The sequence below is a fragment of the Acomys russatus genome, chromosome 6 (genome assembly GCF_903995435.1).
Source record: "Acomys russatus chromosome 6, mAcoRus1.1, whole genome shotgun sequence".
Classification (NCBI taxonomy): Eukaryota; Metazoa; Chordata; class Mammalia; order Rodentia; family Muridae; genus Acomys; species Acomys russatus.
The window spans coordinates 88761949-88782386 of NC_067142.1; the positions used below are offsets into that span (position 1 = coordinate 88761949).

General features: G+C 40.3%; 1 protein-coding gene across 1 annotated transcript in view; it reads right to left on the minus strand.

Moving 5' to 3' along the window:
- Positions 1–6739: 6739 nt before the first annotated feature.
- Cr1l (complement C3b/C4b receptor 1 like) overlaps positions 6740–20438 on the minus strand; it is a 51502-nt gene continuing 37803 nt past the window's right edge. The window contains exons 8-11 of the mRNA XM_051148384.1: positions 15080–15265; positions 12764–12787; positions 11471–11546; positions 6740–6942 (exon numbers count right to left, since the gene is read on the minus strand). Of these exons, the coding sequence (XP_051004341.1) occupies positions 6819–6942; positions 11471–11546; positions 12764–12787; positions 15080–15265 (410 nt within the window). The 3' untranslated portion in view covers positions 6740–6818. The remainder of the gene's footprint in view (positions 6943–11470; positions 11547–12763; positions 12788–15079; positions 15266–20438) is intronic.

A 20438-nucleotide genomic window follows, 5' to 3' on the forward strand; every position in this document is an offset into this window, starting at 1 on the left:
GGGCGTGGCCAGGCCGCTCCCGGCCCGCTAGTGACTCAAGGTGATGCTTCCTAGGCAAATCCGCTGGCAGTGAGGCGGGGCCTCAGTTCAAAGCTGGACCAATGAGGCTGCGCTTCTGCCCAGGAATTTTGAGATGCTCTACCTGTCCTCCTAGCCGTGCTCCTTCCCAACCACCTTTAACCCCTCCCATATGTAGCTGCACTCCTCCCGAGTCCTTCGCTGCCGCTAAGCTCACGCCTCAGTTTGGGTGGCACTCTTCGCAGGCCGTGTCCCCAGTGGAGCAGAGCTCCTCCCTGGCCTGTGTCCTTGCTCATGCTGCTCTAGACTCCAGCAAAAGCGGCTCCTCAACTGCTCTAGGGTGTACCTACCAGCTGGAGCTGGCCCTGCCTCTCATAAACAAAGGCTACTCTACTCAGGAAGGGTGTAAAGACTAGTTGGCTCTGAGGTCATTGCTGGGATAAACTTGTAACATAAAGCCCAGGGAACTAAAAACAGACCTGAAGCATGGCGGTGGGTCATCAGCCGGCCAGCACCCCTGGTGCCCGTCTTACCCAGGCTGTTTCAGACTGTCCTCTGGGTTCTTTGTTGTATTTGCCGTTAGTCGCATCTGACTAGGAAAAATACATTTTCCTCATTTGAATTCTCTTATGGCCTCCTGTCACAATCCTCAGAGCTTAAAGGTTTGCCTGCTGGATTCCCAGCCTCTGAAGTCATTTACGCCCTGGCGATGTTGCTGTAAATTATTACACAGAAAACTTCCCTGGGGCAAGGCAAGCACTGCAAGCCCACTCGTGAAGTGGAGCTACAGTCTGTCCCATCTCTGTGTTGTAGCGCTTTCAGTGGCAGTGTTGAGAGTGAGTGTCTCAGGGTCCTGACAGCTGCCCTGTCTGTGGATGGAGAGGATTCAAAAGAGGTGCTTTCCATGAACTCTGGTGCCCCATATTTGACCACGTTCCCTGGATGGGGAGGCCCGGTGGCACTCAGGGGAAGGACAGCAGGCTGCCAAGAAGAGACTTTATAACCTATGATCAAATACAGGGGAAGGAGGTCCCCCTCAGTCACAGTCATAGGGGAGGGGAATAGGGTGAAAGTAGGAGGGAGGAATGGGAGGATAGAAGGGATGGGATAACAATTGAGATGCAATATGAATGAATTAATAAATAAATAAATTTTTTAAAAGGTGCTTTCTCCAGTTCACGGGAAATATCTTGTTAAACGGTTGAAGGGAAGCAAGGACAGAGGGCACAAGGCTTGTGACTAGGACATTTAATTTCCTATGAACTTTTTGAATGGTGGTAGTACAGTGGAGCAGAGGGACATTCATCAAGCGGTAGAGAAATCAGCTGTTAGGTGTTTTGTGTGTGTCTCAGGAATTCCCATGTTGACATTATGGTTTGCAGAGGGTGGGTCTGGTAGTTTGGATAGGAATGGCCCCATAGACTTGTGTGTTTGAATACTGGGTCCATAAGGAGAGGGTGCTATTAGGGGGTGTGGCCTTGTTGGAGTAGCTATGACTTTGTTGGAGGAAGTGGACCAGGGGCTGGGCTTTGGGGTCTTAGAAGCTCGAGCCAGCTCTCTCCCTGATGCCTGTGGAGCCAGATGTAGAACTCGCAGCTCCTTCCTTCTACTCCCGCCATAATAATAATGGACTGAACCTCTGAAAATGTAAGCCAGCCCCAATTAAATGTTTTCTTTTTTATAAGCGTTGCCTTGGTTACGGTGTCCCCTCGGCAATAGAACCCTAACTAAGGCAGTGGGGTAACACCTACAGGCCAGCTGACCTTTCTACACAGTGGAACAAGATCAAAGTTCATCTCCAGGAGTCCAGGATAACACCAAGTACAGAGACAAGAACTGTTCTCACAAGGACACTTACTTTGTCCATTTTTGGCTTTGCATCTGTCTCTGTGCTTCTGTACGTATAGTGTTTTGTGAATGTACATGTCAGTATGGCCGTGTGCACCTGTGTATGCAGGTAAGCATACATGCATGGGTGTGCATGTGGTTGTGGAGGCCAGGGGTCTTTTCCAGGTAGTCATGAACAATGTAACATAATATTTAAATCAGTGTAAAGATATCAAAGAATTTATCATTTCTTTATGGGGAAAAGTCTGTGAATCAATTCTTCTAGTTTTTGTTTCTACAGTGTCACAGGTTCCCCATAGCTGCCCTGTTTGGAGTCCAGTTCAACACTACCTCTCCCACCTGGCTCCAACTTAGCATGTGTTGACTGACGCTTCTTTTTTTTTTTCAATTTTATTAATTTATTCATATTACATCTCGATTGTTAGCCCTTCTCCTGTTTCCTCTCATTCTTCCCTCCCTCCCACTTCCCCCTTCTCCCCTCCCCTATATCTGTGATTGAGGGAGACCTCCTCCCCCTATCTATGCTCTTAGAATATCGAGTCTCTTCTTGGTAACTTGCTATCCTTCCTCTGAGTGCCGCCAGGTCTCCCCATCCAGGGGACGTGGGACTGACGCTTCTTAAAAGTTGTACTTTTGATCTGGGCACAGTGGCACACACCTGTAATCCCAGGACTCAGGAGGCAGAGGCAGGTGGATCTCTGTGAGTTCAAGGACAGCCTGGTCTAGAAAGTGAGTCTAGGACAGCCAAGGCTACACAGAGAAACCCTGTCTCAAAATGCAAAAAGGAAAACAAAACAAAAACACAAAGACAAAAGTTATACTGTTTTAGTTAATATAATTTATTCAAAGATAAGTTATTTTATGGCAACTGTTCTTTTATTACATTTTCAAAAATAAAGAACATGGTACAAAGAACTTTTAAAGTAGAAGAAACCCAGAGTTTAGTTTTTTCAGACAGTTATCTTGAGTAGTCTTGGTCACTCTCCCCATCACTATTTAAAGTATTTTTAAATAAGCCGGGCATGGTGGCGCATACCTTTAATCCCAGCATTTTCGAGGCAGAGGCAAAGACAGGAGGATCACTGTGAGTCTGAGGCCAGCCTGGTCTAAATAACGAGTCCAGGACAACCAGGGTGATAGAGAGAAATGTTGTCTCAAAAGACCAAGAAAAAAAAATTATTTAAATAAACAAAATTTACTTCTATTCCCTAGAAGGTGATAACTGATATTACATATACTTTCCTTCAATCTGTTTTTAGAGTGAGTTCTATTTTTTAAATGTAGGAACAATTTGAGAAAATGTACATGTATAGAGAGATATGAAAAAAATCTGTTAAAAATAAAAAGTATTAGTGGTGGCTATCACTACACAGAATAATCACATTACTTGTTTTCATATATTTCTGCATTTTTCCGAATGTTCTTTAATGAACTCATTCCATGTAAGAACATTTTAAAATAGGAAAGAAAAGTGACAGACTCATAAGGCGTAATGCCTAGGCTGCATCTTCCTTCTTCCGATCACTTGGTTTCCTGCCCACTCCGTCTTGTCTCTAACTAGCCGGTGTGTACTTTCAGCACAAAGTAAGGCTGTGAAGGAGGAAGCAGCGCTGAGCTGGATGCTGAGCTGGATGCTGAGCTGGAGAGGTTTCATCCCTGAGCAAATGTCTCTGTTGAAATGAACTGGCCTCTAAACTCCTTGTCTACAAAGTATCGCCCCCCTCAAAATTAACTTTGATGCTGTCTGTGGAAGACTGCAGTCAAGGCTGACCTTTATCTGTTTACAGTGTGGTTTTTGGTTTTTCTTTTCTGAATCAAGGTGATCCTCTCGCCTCACAGTTCTCCAGATTAACTGCTAGGATTACAGGAGTCAGCCATCACATCTGCTTCAATATATAAAAATTATTCTGTATATTTACCATTTTAAAAAATGAGTTCATACTCTTTATTTATTTGTATTTTATTCTTGAGAGAGGTTAAGTGTCCTGAGTGGCCTTGAGTTTGTGGCATTCCTTCTGTGTCAGCCTCTCAATTGCTTAAAACACATGTATGAACCATCTTTAATGGAAATAATTTATTTTAACAGTGATAAAGGAGGGCACATCATTTTGCAGCTATTTAGGAGACTTCTTGGGTGAGTGACTTCCGAGCTGCGTTAGTGGCACTTAGGCAGAAAGAAAGATGGAAAAGTGTTTCAGGTGGGTAATCTTGTACATATGAATCTAAATAAATAGTATTTTAAGCACTTTTATGCAATATTTTAAAAATAATTTCCTGTAAAAACAACCCCAGCTCCCAGTCTGTTATTTTCTTCCTCCAGAGTGTTACATGGTTAGCCTGGAACTTGGTCTGCACAACTTTCTCATCATAGATCCCAATAGTAAAGGAAACAAACTCTACAAGACCCTTGGTTTCAGATCTTAGAGAATCCCCAACACAGGGCATTCTATGCTATTTTGTCTCAAAAACCTTTACATTATTAGCCTTTTGCTCATATACATTTACACACCCATATTTCAATAATAACAGACAGACAGACTACTATAATACACACACACACACACACACACACACACACACACACACACACACACACCAGAAATCATAGCAAAACCATTGTAGACCTGTCATTTTCAGTTATATAAAGAGTTTTGGACTAGCATAAAAAGGTACTGTTGTAGGGTGGCATACTTCTGTCACCTCAAGTTTTCTGCAATGACGTGAATAACCATTTGAGCAGATCAGACAGAACGATCATTAAACTTAGAGAGTAACATACATTTTTAGTTAAAAAAAAATAAGTATTTCATTTTCTCTTACATACAGTATGGAAAAACAAGCTTCAAGGCAAGATTAAAAAAAAGTTACTAAGAAACCAGATAATAAACAGAAGGCTTTGAAAATTCACTTCCATTGTAGAAGAAAATATTAATTGCAGTTTGTTTGGAAATTTTTGAGTTGCCTGTATTTACATCTCTATTGACTACAAAATGCCTTTCCTGTGCCTCCTATTTTTTTCCCTAAGGGCCTCTTCTAATGTTCATTGTTGAATTAAGGATTTTAGACATATATACTGGCAGAGAATGCCAAGTTACAATTAATACACATTATTACCAGGAAGAAAAAGGACACAGGAGAATTTTATTAGACAATGTGATGCTTTTGCTTCTGCCTTTAGGAGAGCAGTCCAATTAAATTCCTCTGTGCGTGTGTGTGTGTGTGTGTGTGTGTGTGTGTGTGTGTGTGTGTGTTAGGGGTTTATTTGTTTGCTTAAACAGGATCTAAGGTAACCCAGGCTGACCTCAAACTCATTATATAACTGATTAAGGCTATTACAAATAAGGCTGCTATGAACATGGTTGAGGATAGGTCCTTGTCGTGTGGTCAAGCATCTTTTGGGTATATTCCAAGGAGTGGAATACCTGGGTCTTGCGGTATTATTATATAACTGAAAATGACAGATCTGCACTGGCATTGATACTTCTGAGAATGTCCTGAGGACCTAGAGACAGGGTGTTTTAGGATTCCTGTGAAACTAGTGAGCAAATGAATAGCTTTGCATGATACAGATGAAATATGGAGCTTGTCTTTGTGAGAGGCCCGAGAGCTGAGAGGAGGCAGCAGGGTAAGATGAAGAGCTGAGCAATGTTAGGGCATGTACTGAGTAAACAAGGGAAGAGGGCAGCTGCCCAGGGCTTACGGGGACTAGGTGGTAACATTCGTTGTCACTCGTGGTTCTTTGACATAAAGTAGAACTCCCAAACCTCACTTGTGACCATAGAGTACAACAGTGTAAAGCTGTTGATATGTCAAACTGTCAAAATTGGAATAATCTTATTTACTAATCAAAACTGCTTAAAAATAGGGCAAATATGTAAGTAGCTGGGGTTTGATGGGCCCGTTTTACTATTAACTTGCTGCTCGGGTGAGAAAGCAGCCTCTGGCAACGGGATGAGGGTGTGCAACAGGGTGTCACATGCCATACAAGTGGCTGGCCATACTTGGCCCAGACTGTAGCTGGATCCTTGGAATTGTTACTTGGTTTTTAGTTCAGTGATTCATAACATGCAATTGAGTCATCATAATGCATTCAGTGTAGTATTAGTTCCCTTTCAACTCCCAAACCTTTGGCCAATAGTTGCCGGATAAGAAGGGTTTGTAGTGAGGATGCATGGAAGAGGTGAGTGATGAGTTAGGGATGGACACAGCCACTGTGGAAGACAGAAAGAGGGGAAGAGGGGAGAGTGAAGCCAGGCGGTGGTGGTGCATGACTTTAATCTCAGCACTTGGAAGGCAGAAGCAGGTGGATCTCAGAGAGAGAGAGAGAGAGAGAGAGAGAGAGAGAGAGAGAGAGAGAGAGAGAGAGAGAGAGAGAGAGAGAGAGAGAGAGAGAGAGAGAGAGAAGAGAGACAGAGACCAGAAAACGCCAGTCAGTCACAGGAAGCCAAGTTAATATAGAAGTTGGGAAAGAGGTAGAGAGAGCCTCCAAGGACCATTAAGAGATCCACATCTGTATGAGTGTGTACTTGGCTTCCAGAGGAAAATGCAAAGCCCACTGCTCCTCAAAGGCTCACGGTGCACACCTTAGCACAGTACTACCAGCTGCCAAGCAAAATCATAAAAATGGCAATACCCAAGGAAACTAAAGTTTCCCATTCAAGAAGTACTTCTGTGCTGGAGAGATGGCTCAGAGGTTATGAGCCCTGACTGCTCTTCCAGAGGTCCTGAGTTCAATTCCCAGCACCACATGGTGGCTCTCAACCATCTATAATGTGATCTGATGCCCTCTTCTGGCATGCAAGTGTACATGCAGGCAGAGCACTATATACTCAATAGTAATAAATAAATAAATCTTTAAAAAGCAAAAAAGAAGTACTTTCTAGCTTCTGCATGTAAAATTCTGTTTGAATTGTTTCTATTTTTGAATCTGAGTTGCTACAAACATTTTGAATTCAGGATGTGCATAGGTACCTGGTGTTCTCCTGATTTCTGAGTAGATCTTGAGATTGAACACAGCTGTCTCCTTGAGAATTTAAAGAGATACTCACTTCTTTACACTTTTCATCTGTGGTATTGCTAATTGGTGGGGGGGAAAAGAAAACTGTATGAATGTTACAGTTTGAAAGTAATTAATAACTTTTAAGATTTAAGTTATAATTTTACTAAGTAAAACCTTGGACTAGGAAATACTAAACCCATGTGTCAGAAGATTCTAGCTTGTTTATATACGTGTATCCACACTTTAAAACAACGTGTCTCACTATTTTTGAAGTAATTTTGATTAGTAAATAGGTTTACCACAAATTTCATCAACCTCACATACTAACAGCTCCGCACTGCAACCACATACAGCATCAGCGTGCTGGGATCATTAGTGACGCAGGGAGGTCCGTTAGCACGGTGACAGCAGCTGTCGTAAAGGGGCCCCCCTCCCTCTCAGCTACACGTTCAGCCAACTGCAAGTCAGAACCATTCAACAGCTGCAGCTCTGATGGACATATAAAGTCTTGCCATCTCCTCTAAACCACACAGTATAACTATATAGTTTAAAAATACGTGTACAGAGTTATCACAGTGTTATATTATCACATGCAATATAGAGGCAATTAAGACATAAAGGAGCTCCCAGCAAAGTGTTACCCTTTTTTTTAATGGAAGGTATTTGAATGTCCAAAGGTTTTGGTATCTCTGATAATTCTGGAACCAAAGGCCTTCAGATTGTAGCGATGACTAGATATAATTATTTACAGAAGAAGAAAATATTTAATTTCTTTTAGGATCAGTAAACTAATAAGACCAGCTTTCTGGTATTCATTATGTGCATAGGACTGCGTTCAGTGCAATAGGAGCTATTATTGGATAGGTTAGGGAGATGAGGCCTGGGGGTCAGGGTTTTGTCCAAGGAGTCATAGCTGGTGCCTGACAATGCACTCAGGTCTGATGACAAGCCCCAGGCTTTCACCAGAAAAGCTGCACTGTGTTTCCCAGGGTTACTTAGCACATACTTTATATAACATAAATACCAAAACTTATGTACTGGATTATCTGTGAGTTGGTATTAGAGGTAAGAGTGAAAGTACAGTTAACTCCTCACCACTCAACTCCTCTTTACCCTCAGAGGTCGACAGAAGCGTGTACAACCCAGAGGACGACCATGAACCACAGGCCAGGGTCTCTAACACATGGAAAGCCAGCGGAAGACTGCGGATAGAGAACAGCGATGTGATGTCATAGGAACACAAGCCATGTCGGGAAGAGTGCATAGGTGATGAGTGTCACATGACACTGAGTTAGGACCCAAATGCCCTTCCAGTTGGTTGCTAGTCCTAGTACAGAGGAAAGTGCTTTTGTAGATAACGTCTCTGAGAGTTCTGTTAGTTCTAGTATCGCAGCAAGGAAGGTATGGTCTCTCTCTGAGTAGACAGGAGGGCTGCTTTGTGTGGACATGTGCATGGTTAGTAACAAGAGGACAAGGTGAAGAGCTCTGAATGGAGAAATGGACACAGCACTATTCCTCTGTGGTCAGCGCACAACTTACTACACATCACAAACTGCCAGGTAAACACACAGTGAACTGTCAGGATGTATAGGAGAAAAACATTGGCTTACTGATCCTCCAGTACATGTTTTTAAATATTGCAGTAACATAGTAGAGTAAGAAGAAGAAAGACCGTGATTTGATATGTAGGAGTAACTGAGAAAAATCCAGTGACGTGTAAGGCAGGGAGAATATTGTAAAGAGGAACTATTCTAAAAAAGGTAATAATTTAGATCTTGTAATATCTAAATTATTGAACTATTAAAATAGTTCTGGATGTTGAATGATTTTGGTGACTCTGAACTAGATTTAGAAAGCATCATAAAGACATCAAGATTTCTACAAAGCGAGGCCAGGACACACAAAGAAACACACACACACACACACACACACAAAAGAAAGAAAAAGGGGGTGGGGAGGGTGTTTCAAGATTTTTTTGAATGATAATTTAAAGTGTTGCTTAGAGGACAAAGGAAAATAATAAATGCTAAAGCATTTTATAAAACCATGCTGAATTTTATGGTTATTCTTACAGGAATCCGGATGGAGTACTATATAAAAATAAGAAGCCATTAAGATGGATTAATAATAATAATAAAACATTCATTTTTATATTCTTGCCACAACTCCTGCAGAAGCTCCCTGCTCCATCAGAGGGCCACAATGGCCTCCAGAAGTTCAGGTAGCCCGCCTGCCTGCAGACTATCTCCACTCTCTCAATACAAACAAAAGTGCTCAATCAAGGGCCACACTGACCATCAGAACTCCAGATAGGCTGCACACCAGGTGACCCTTCACTCCCCATGCTCCCCCTCACTCTCTCCGTGCTCCCTCTCATCCCCAATCTCTCCACTTCTCCTCATGAGGATGTTCAACTTGGGTGGAGACTCCCTGCTGGACCAGATGTCCATCCCCAACTCAGGTAGAGTCTCTCTGCTCAATTACAGGCCACTCCAGCAAAGACCAGAGAAGAAACAGAAACAAAGGACTAAAATACCCACCCAACAAAGACAAAGTTAGAAATTGGCACCTAGACCTTTAATCACCCCAAACCCAGATGCCTGGATGGCAGTTTAAGAACCCAATCAACACCAAGGCAGTGTGTCACCACCAGGGCCCAGCTAGCCCATTACAACAAGCCCTGAATATTTCAACACAGCTGAAGTGTAAGCAAACAGCCTTAATGCCAACTTTACAATGACAGAGGTCCTTAAAGATGAAATAAATCCCTTAAAGAAATCAAGGAAAGACAGACAAAAAATTACAGGAAATGAATAAATACATTAAAGAAAGTTAAGAAAGACAAGAAAAAACAGTTGAAGAAAATTAATAAAACTGTTCAAAATCTGAAAATGGAAATAGAAACAATAAAGAAAACACTGAGAGAATTCTGGAAATGAAAAATCTAGGTGAGTGAACAGGATGTAAGCATCACTAACAATACAAGAGATGGAAGAGAGAATCTCAGGCATTGAAGATACAATAGAAGAAATGGATCAAAGAAAATGTTAAATCTAAAAATTCCTGACACAAAATACTAAGATATCTTGGACACAATAAAAAGATCAAACCTAAGAATAATAATAACCCCAGCTCAAAGGCCCAGAAAATATGTTCAACAAAATCATAAAAGAAAAATTTCCTAACCTAAGGAAAGACATGCATACAAAGGTACAAGACGCTTATATAGAACACAAAATAGACTGGATTAAAAAACAACAACAACAACAACAACAAAAAAGTTCCCTTGCCACATAATGGTCAAAACACTAAACATACAGAACAAAGAAAGAATATTAAAGCCTGCAATGGAAAAAGGCCAAGTGACATATAGAGGTAAACCTATTAGAATTACATCTGCTTTCTCAATGGAGACTCTGAAAGCCAGAAGGATCTGGAGAGATGTCTTACAAACTCTAACATACCACAGATGCCAGTCCAGACTATACCCAGCAAAACTTTCAATCACCATAGATGGAGAAAACAAGATATTTCATGATAAAGTCAAATTTAAGCAATATTTACCCACAAGTCTAGCCATACAGAAGGTACTATAAGGAAAACTCCACTCCAAGGACATTAACTACAGCCATGAAAACACAGGGGGAAAAAAAAAAAAGAAAAGAAAAGGAAACACAGGAAATAAATATCACAACAGCAAAACTAAAGGAAGGAAGCACACACTACTAATACTGTTACTACTATTACTACCATCACCACCACCAAAAACAACAAAATAACGGGAATTTAATAATCCTTGGTCATTGATATCTCTCAGTATCAATGGACTCAATTTCCCAATAAAAAGACACAGACTAGCAGAATGGATGTAAATCAGACTCCAACCTTCTGCTGCATACAAGAAACATACCTCAGCATCAAAGATAGGCATTACCTCAGAGTAAAAAGTTAGAAAAAGATTTTCCAAGCAAATGGACTTCAAAATATACAAGAAAATCGAAATAATAGACCACCATTGATTAAAGGTGGGTATCAACAACAAGACCTATGAACTCATGGAAAACTGAGCTTTCTTTTCATTTACTTTGCTTTCCGAAAGAAGGAAAATAAATTTACAGATTCAACTTTTCCTTTATGTTCTGTGTGTGTGCATGCAGGCACATATACATATTTGCATGTGTGAAGGAGTATGTATGTGATGTTAGGATTCTTCTTCTATTGTTTTCTACCTTACTTCACGGACACAAGGTCACGAAAACCCAGAGCAAACTTATATGGCAGGTCTGACTAGTCAACTTGTTCCAGAGTCTCCACTGTCTCTACCTTCTGAGCACTGGAATTATGGGAAAGCCACCATGTCTACCTGACATAAATGGGTGCTGGGGATCCAAACTTTGGTTTTCATACTTGCTGTCCAAGTACTTTAACTACTAAGCCACCTTCCCAAACTATTTTTGTTTTGTTTTGTTTGAGCCAGGGTATTATTCTGTCACTCAAATAAGCCTCAAACTCATGGCTATCCTGTCTAAACCATCAAAATGTTAGCATACAGGTGTAGGCTATAGCTCCCTACTACAGATTTTTTGAGAATGTAGCTATACTCACCGTTTTTTATATTTCATAATCATCCAATAAGAAACAATGATGAGTAAAATGAAGAAGATAATCCCAAAGATAATTCCTAAACAGGAAAGCAAAATAAATGAAAAACACAACACAAAGATTTTAATCTCTGTCTTAACAGCTAATCCAATGATCCTTTTACATATAACTTTACCCCAGGTTCTTCTCTACCCAGGTTTTAATCTAGAACATTAGCCCTACAACAACAGTACTGTAGTTATGACCAGAACATTCTGTAAGCTTCTTCCCAACAACAGCCCTTCATAGCAATGGTGCTGCTGGGTTCAACACACACAGCTTCCCAAGTCTTTAATGACACAGGCTGCGACAGAAATCTCCTCGGTATCAAACTCTGTATAAATCAATTTGTGTTGGCTAACTGATCAACTTGAAACAGTTTAGAATCACTTGAGAAGAGAGTCTCAGTAAGGAATTATCTAGCTATGGTTGGCCTATGGATATGTCTGAGGGAGGTACCTTAATTACATTCATTAAGGTGACATTCTCTGCCTTATAAACACATACTGTGTAAGTGGCATCCTTCTCAGACAAGGGATCATGAACAACACAAGAATGGAGAATGGCTCTTTACTGTGGATGTGACTAGCTGCCTCAAGTTCCTGCCACCTTGACCTCCCCACAATCATGGACTACACCCTGGAGTAGTAGTTAACACAAGAGCTCCTGGTTTGCTATTGTCATAGCATCTACTCACAGTGATAGAAACAAATGTGAAGACAGGACCCTTCTAACTCCAGACACAAGATTCACTCACACGATGCTCTTATGGCATTAACAGTACAAACTACCAGGATCTGGGTACAAAGTAAAGATGGAATTGCTTCTCTAGCCATGTTACAATAAAGAGTTGCTGACAGTGAGGAACGATTACTCACTCAGATGACTCAAACATGAGGTCCCTCTGAACGAGGATGCCAATCTCATGGTACCCTACACCAGTGGTTCTCAGCTTCCCCAACGCTGTGACCCTTTAAACCAGTTCCTTATGCTGTGGTGACCCCCAGCTATAAAATTAATTTTGTTGCTACTTTATAACTTTCCTTTTGCTAGTTATTAATCATAATGTAAATACCTACATTTTCCTTTGGTGATTCAGGTCACGACCCACAGGTTGAAAACTGCCACCTAAAACTTACACTAATTTAAATTGAACTTAAAATATATCTTGACTTCTTTTTACATACCATTTATTCTAAGTAGGTACTTACTGGTAAAGATATTAGAATTTCTCAGTAAACCCACCATAGGACTTACCAGCTATGAGAGCTCCATTTGAGCCTGAAAGAGAGAAAAAGCCACAGAAATGTTACCGATACATAATGTGGTAGCATGCCAAAGTCTGCATGGGTCCAAGCTACATGGGGTACCAGCCCTGAGAAGGGAAGTGAACATGATCTCCTACCACTAAGCAGGAAGCCGTCTCCAATGACCACAGCTCACAAAGGAAAAATTAGTTTTCTCCAGTGGAGTTTCACTAGGTATACAAACTACATTCAAGGGCAGGCCCTGTGCCCAGGAATAGATGGGCGAACTCAAAATGAACCCAGTGGTGTTGGAGGAGGGTTTTCTATTTTGGTTGGTTTGTTTGGTCTCATATTGATTAGTCTGGGCATTAAAAAACAGAAACAAAAACAAAAACACTTCACTGGTCTTTTGCTTTTATATATTATGGTTTCTGATTTTATGGGCTTTCTGTGTAGGTGTGCATCTGTATTCTTTTTGTGCTTTTTGTTTGTTTTGTTCTATTCAGTTCCTTATGTCTATTTGTTTTTAAAGAAAAATAAAAAGAAGTTGTAGAGTTGGATAGAGAGGTAGAGAGGATCTAGATGAGGGACAAGAAATCTTGATTAGAATATATTGCATGGAAAAAAACCAGTAACTTTATCTCCAATTAAAAAAAAAGGTTGGGTTTTGTGCCTGCTGATAAACACATGGTTTACAACTCAGCTACATCCTAAGCTCAAGTTGCTTGATAAATATACTACTACAAAATCTATACAACTTTAACTCTACATATCGTGTATGTGTTTAAGATAAAAAAAGGTCCTAACCTATCTTGAAATGCTAACTGCATTACTTAATAACTTTTATGAACTCTTCTTTGTTACATTAATAAGACAATTATTTTTATTTATAAAAACTTTCATTTCACTAATATCAATTTTAACTTATTTATATTTGCTGTTATTACTTCATATTTTGTTTTGAATTAATATCTGTAGTGCTCTTTCCCCAGATGTCTGAACTTTCTTCCTGCCCCGGCCAGATCTTCAATACCCTAAAGGCTGTTAACCCATTAACTTTTGCCAAAGAAATGCACATAGTTTCATACTAAGGAAGTATCAAGTTTATAATTTAGAGATATTATTCATAATTATATTGAATACATTGAGAGAATTAGATGTAAAAATAGATCTTGAAAAATCTTAGTACATAACCAGTATTAACAAATAAGAGCCTGAACAGGCAGGGAGGGAAACGCCCAGTACTTAGGTACTGTTACTTGTTATTACAGTATTCTGTGGTACTGGGATGGAATCCATGGCCTTGAACATGAGAGGCAACTGACACCGGCCCCAAGAACTTATTCTCTGTAATTCTGCTCGGCTATTCCTTGATGTGTGCAAGCCCCAACACCCTCCAGTTTCCAGCAGAGGCAACTCAGAGAAACATGGTTTCCAAATTTCAGGGTGTTCATTATATTAAATGAAACTCCCTCAGCTACAACAGTGAGAGAAGTGGCCTACAGCTATCTGCAGTGTGGAAGGCACTTCTTGCAAACAGTTCGCAAAGGCCTACTTCACGCACCATGTGCTCGCTTGGCTCTCGGGCCATAAGGAAACCTCTACGATGCATACGATGGTATAATGGCAGGAGAGATGGCGGGCTGGAAGACAGAGAGGAGGGGGCTGCTTCTGTGCTGTGAGCCTTTTGGTGGTTTGTGTTTTATTACCTACTAACTAGTGCTGAGGAAAAGAAGTCCCCCTATCATCTCCTCTTAAAATTTTAAGCAGGTACCTTGTTTGGACTGATTAGTTACGCACAGCTAAAGAACACAAAGAACGTTCAACTTTTACTAATGCTACTCACAAACTTAGCCCTTCATTAGATAAATGACCTAAGCGAGACACTTTTATACTTTGTAGACAAAGAAAAGAAATTTGTGAGGGAATGACAAGACAAGTGGATCACTAGACTTAGACAAATTCTGGGATTATCACTGAGAGATATATAGGTGGAAAATGAAAATTGAAAAGATAATGTTTACCACAATGAATTGATTTACTCCAGCCCCATTTCTTGGTCTTTAGTAATTAAGGTTATTTTCCTGCCTTTGTATGCAAAGGCTATCCCTTCAGAAAATCTTTCAAAAGACTCCTGTAGTAAGACTTTCTCAAGTAATTTTACCAATATTCCAACTTGTCAAATCTTGAGAGTGCACACTGTCAGCGCCCTCACCACTACACATCGTAACAGCCCATCACAGTGGATACCAGAGCAGACAGGTAACTAACTGGGAAGTCAGTAACCACCCTGGGGAGGGTTCCATTCCCGCCATTTTGTACTTACGAGATACACATTTGGCCAGAGGAGGAAACCAGCTGCCATCTGACTGGCACTGGCTCTGAGAACTGCCCTCTAGAGTATACCCATGGTCACACTCCATGGTTACGTTAGCTCCATAGGAATACGGGTTTTTCATTATCAAGCTCCTCTGGATTCCACTCACATCCTGGGGGATGTTGCATGTCACTGCTGCAATTATTAAAAGCACAAGGAAATTAGTATTTTGTAGTTAATTGAAATTTCAATTACAGAAACATCTATAACCCTAAATTTTGCCCTCTACAAATGGTGCATATTTTCAATAAAGAATTATTGTCAGCGCTGGAGGGAGGACTCAGTGGTTAAGAGCGCTCTCTGCTCTTACAGAGAACCTTAGCTCAACTCTCAGCAACCATATGGTGGTTCACAACCATCTATAATATGATCTAATGCCTTCTTTTGGCATGCAGGTGTACATGCAGATAAAGCACGCATACATAAAATAAATAAACATTTTTTAAAAAGATTATCACCTCTCCAAACTTCTTATGCTTTAATTTTTTCTGACTTCCATTTCTTGTGTACAGTAAGGGAACATGGGACACTTGCGATTATCAACTATGTTGCAGGAAATATTTAGAAAGATAAATTAGGATAAACATGTTTTAGCCCTGGGTCCATGTGGACCACACCTTAAAAAATTTAGTAATTTCATGTTAACTCTCTAGGTATACAACAGATACTGGTATTTTTGCTCTAGAGTAAGTAAATGCTTCTAGCCTGTTTTTGTATATACAACAAAGAAATCAGTAACTTATGACTCTAATTTCACATATCACCTTTCTATTTAATTTATTATTTAATTCATCCTTTATATTCCTTTCTTTTTCTTTCCAGGTATCAATACCTTCCTCAACTTAAAGCAAAGCCTCCTTTTCTGTTTTAATTGTCTCAATGTTTGTTTAAAACATATTTCTCTCTAGAGAGGTCAGCAAGGCAAAGTGGCATTTCTGAGTCCATGGCATTAAGATACATAATTTTAGCAACATTTTGGGTGATTTTGTTACTATGACAGATGGAAAGGCACTGGTATAAAGCATGCTTTATTGGTTAGACAAAGTGAATTATACTAATGGTGTATAAATAAATGACAGATAAATCTCCCAGAAAAGTAGCTACATACTTTCCACTGATGAGAGTTGGAAAATACGGAAAAAAAATTTTCCAGAAAGATGGCGACAGTTTTAAGTTCTATTAATTTCAATCAAAATAACTAATATGATGATAGTGCCCGTGCCTGGGACATTTTTTGCTAAGAAGGAAATGAGATCTAACCTAAGATAGAGGTGAATAATTTTTGTTTTGTTTTGTGTTTTTTGAAACAGGGTTTTCCTGTATACCCTTGGCTGTCCTTGCTTTGTAGACTAGGCTGGCCTCGAACTCACAGCCTGCCTCTGCCTCCCTGAGTCCTGAGATCAAAGGCGTGAGACACCACACATGGCTGCTGGAGTTATTCTAAAAGCCCAGGAGACAGTAGTCCTAAAGCACCTAGATAGCTTTTTGGGGGATTGGGGGTTGGAGGTTGGGGGCTCTTTTCAGTTTATTGCATGAAGGAGTTACACTAGTCCAGGTTAAAAGCGGATTTACACTTGTGACAAGGGACAGAAGGGAAAGTCTACTCATTGCAAGACATCCTCGCTTAAGCTTCAGACCCTAAGCTGGCGATGCTTAGCTGGCTCAGTCGCTACCAGGACCTGTAGCTGAATTATTCCCCATATTCTGGATGCTCAGTTACAGCTCCATTGCTGGCAAGTTTCTTAAATGACTTCACTCGTTTTTTGTTTTTTATCATAATCATCAGTGATCCCTTGGACAGTAGTAAGGGTCTTCCTGTAGTTCTCTGTTGAATTCTTATACGGATATAATCCTCAGTGCGAGCAGGAAGCCGGTCATCACCTTATACAGATATAACCCTCAGCGCCAGCAGGAAGCAGGAAGCAGGAAGCAGGAAGCCGGTCATCACCTTATATAGATATAACCCTCAGCGCCAGCAGGAAGCAGGAAGCAGACCATCACCTTATATAGATATAACCCTCAGCGCCAGCAGGAAGCAGGAAGCAGGTCATCACCTTATATAGATATAACCCTCAGTGCCAGCAGGAAGCAGGTCACCACCCTTTCTTCCTTCAGCAAAGGGGTCTTCAGGGGTCTTGAAGAGGAGGTAGCTGAGTCCTCTGTGGTGGCTCAGTGACTGGGGCCGGAAGCTACATTTTTAATGGACTTTGAAGTAGGTTGTTTGTTTGTTTTAAGCAACCATCCAATTGCCTACTTTACCCTGGACATATTAGGAGTCTTGTTTACAAGACTGAGGATAGGTGAGGCTATGGTCACAAGGACACTAAGTACAAGGGAGCCCTGTCTAAGGACACAATATCATCTTTAGCAAAGAAAACGTTTCTTGGTGGCTCAAGGCTATTATCAGCACCAACCAAACACACAACACTGCCATCAGACTACATTGCTAACTGCAAAGATTTGTCTTATACCAGATCAGATGGTTTTACAGTACGAGACCTTGTTTCAAAAACAAATCAGTTGACATATATTTATTGTCAGTCTTATGTGTCTCTGCTTAGGTTCAATTTTCTTGTGGATTGAATAATCCTATAAACTTTCAACATGAAACATACAAATAGAACCAGGCATGGTAGCGCACACCTGTAATCCCAGCACTTGGGAGGCAGAGGCAAGCGAATCTCTGTGAGTTCGAGGCCAGCCTGGTCTACAAAGTGAGTCTAGGATAGCCAAGGCTACACAGAGAAATCCTATCTTGAAAAAACAAACAAACAAACAACAACAACACAACAAAAAACCAAACCAAACCAAGAGAAAAAAAAACAAAAAACAAAAAACAAAAACAAGCAAACAAACAAAAAAACAAAACCGAACCAAACATAAAATCAAACAAATATATATCTAGCAATGTATTTTAACAAGTCTTATTTGAAATGAACATTTTATAATCAACAGGAAAAGGGAATTTAAAAAACTGGCTTGCTTTGCTTTAGCAAATATAAATAAGATAAACTAGTAATAATCTATTTACAGATTTCTGGATCCTTAGTGATTTTTGTAAGCAGATGGTTTGGAAATAAAGGGTCTCCCATCATGTCAAAGACTGACTTAGTACCCCCTGGTGTCATAAATACATATATTTACTACACATCAGTATTTATTATGCTATTTATCTATTTTTAAAGTATATTTATTTTCTTATTCATTATCTGTTTCCCAACTAGAAAACTAACTCCATGAAAATATGGATGACTCTGACTCTTGGTTGCTCTTTCCACACGTAAAGTCATGACACAGGAAGCTTTGTCAGTAAACACCAAAGAATAGCAAATAGGCTTAACAAATAGATCAGTGGGGAAATAAAAGACCATGACACTTTAAAAGAGACCAGCCCCTGATGACGAAACTAATAACTACAACGAAGAGGTATAATTTGTGTACTTTTATATCAGCTACATATTCCCTACAAAACTCAACATTAACATACCCTGAGCTGATAAGCCATACCACAAACACATGTTACATAAGGCATCTTTTGAAATTCTTCCAGCAAATAATAGTTTAGTAAAGATGCAGACAACAAGTAATTCTATAGGAAAAACACACTGGGAGAGAAATCAGGAGTGCAGTCCAGGCTGCATGGTAAGTTATTCTTTCTACTTATGCTCACACGCAGGACAGTGCTGTTCCAAAGGCTTTTTGTTCTAGCCGAGACACCATGACTCCTAAAGCAGGGGACGCAAGGATCAGCTGGTAAACAAAGTCTTTTATCTCTCCTTTTGCCTTCCTCATTGACAGATGTTCAGCTTCCTCACATCAGCCTAAGGAGGATTTGGTTCTGGTATAGGCCTAGCTAAGTCTTAGCTCATTTGGGATCTGAATTTAGCACCTGGCAGGAACTCAGAGGCCAGTTAAATCTAAATTTTGTTACTGCCAACAGGGTTAGGGCTGGTGTGCTCAACTGTCACACCAACTCCAGACCAATACCATCTGTGGCCCTGAGCAGACACCGAGGAGCGCAAGAGCCAGCACACTCAGAGCCCTTCTCATCCACAGCTGCCTTTTTCACTTGTTCTCATCTGCAGGTCAGATGACAGGCACATATCTGGGAAGAAAACAGGCACTAGAAAGAACAGCGTGAGTGTTTGCCATCCTGGATGCCCGCCTACTGTTGGGTTCTAGTACCCTGAAATCTGTAATTGTTCTGGAATTAAAAAAAAAAATCATAAATGGTAGCTGCCTTAAAACTATTAAGATAACTGCTTTCTTTCCCAGTCTTGCTGCTTTTTACAGACCTATAGAATCTGCTACCAACAACGATGGATTCATAAATACCTAATAACTAAAATCCACCAACCACACTGCCAATGGCCATGTGATCTCTGAACTAAACACACTGCCAGGGCCACGTGATTCCTGAGAAGACATATGACTGGATTGAAATCTATGTATCCACACCCTGCAAGTTTTACTACTGATTGGCTTTATGTGCCTGAAACAATCCTTTTCTGCCTTTAAAAGAAGGTGAAGGCTCTAATATTTTGAGTTTTCACCACAGATATTCTGTAATCTGTTTGCGCAGGTTAAATGCTAAGGAGATAACAGTGGTTACTTTGCTAGGATGGACAGTATGACATGAGATCTCAACAGTTACTGCAAAAGTACAAGAAATATTTCTATGTTCCAGATAGTTGTGTTTTCTGAATAATAGAAATTTGATCTTTGATTATATACTCAAATCTTTAAAGAAGACTACCCATTCAGAAGAGTAACTCATTTACTAAATATATTTATTGAACGCTTACTTGATTGTAAGTGTTATTTGAATTAGCCTTTTACCAGCGACAAGAAGAAACAGTGGGGAAGAGCACTGACAGATCTTTATCCTCAAAGGAGCTTATGCTCTTAGGACATATTTCTAAAGTGCATTTCACGTACATCAAACACCTTAAAGGAATGAGATCTTTCCTTAGCGACTCACTGACGTCAGTCTCATTATCACAGCAGTTACACAATGAGCAGAAGAAAACGGAGGCATTGTCAGAGAGCTCTAGTGCACTGTGGGGGAACAGCCATCGGCCACACTGCTTCCACAGTTTTCTGAAGAGGAAAGATTTTTATATATGGTATTTTCTTAGAGAGTTTTACTATGAAAAGCACCATAAGATGCTCATGTAGATTTCTAGCTACTAAAGATGTTCATAAGATCGATTGTTTTATTTATTCATTTTTAAAGCTTGAGGACAATGTTTTAGACTTTGAAAAAGAAAAAAATCCAGAGCATGCAAGCTGTATCAGCAGCTGCCTA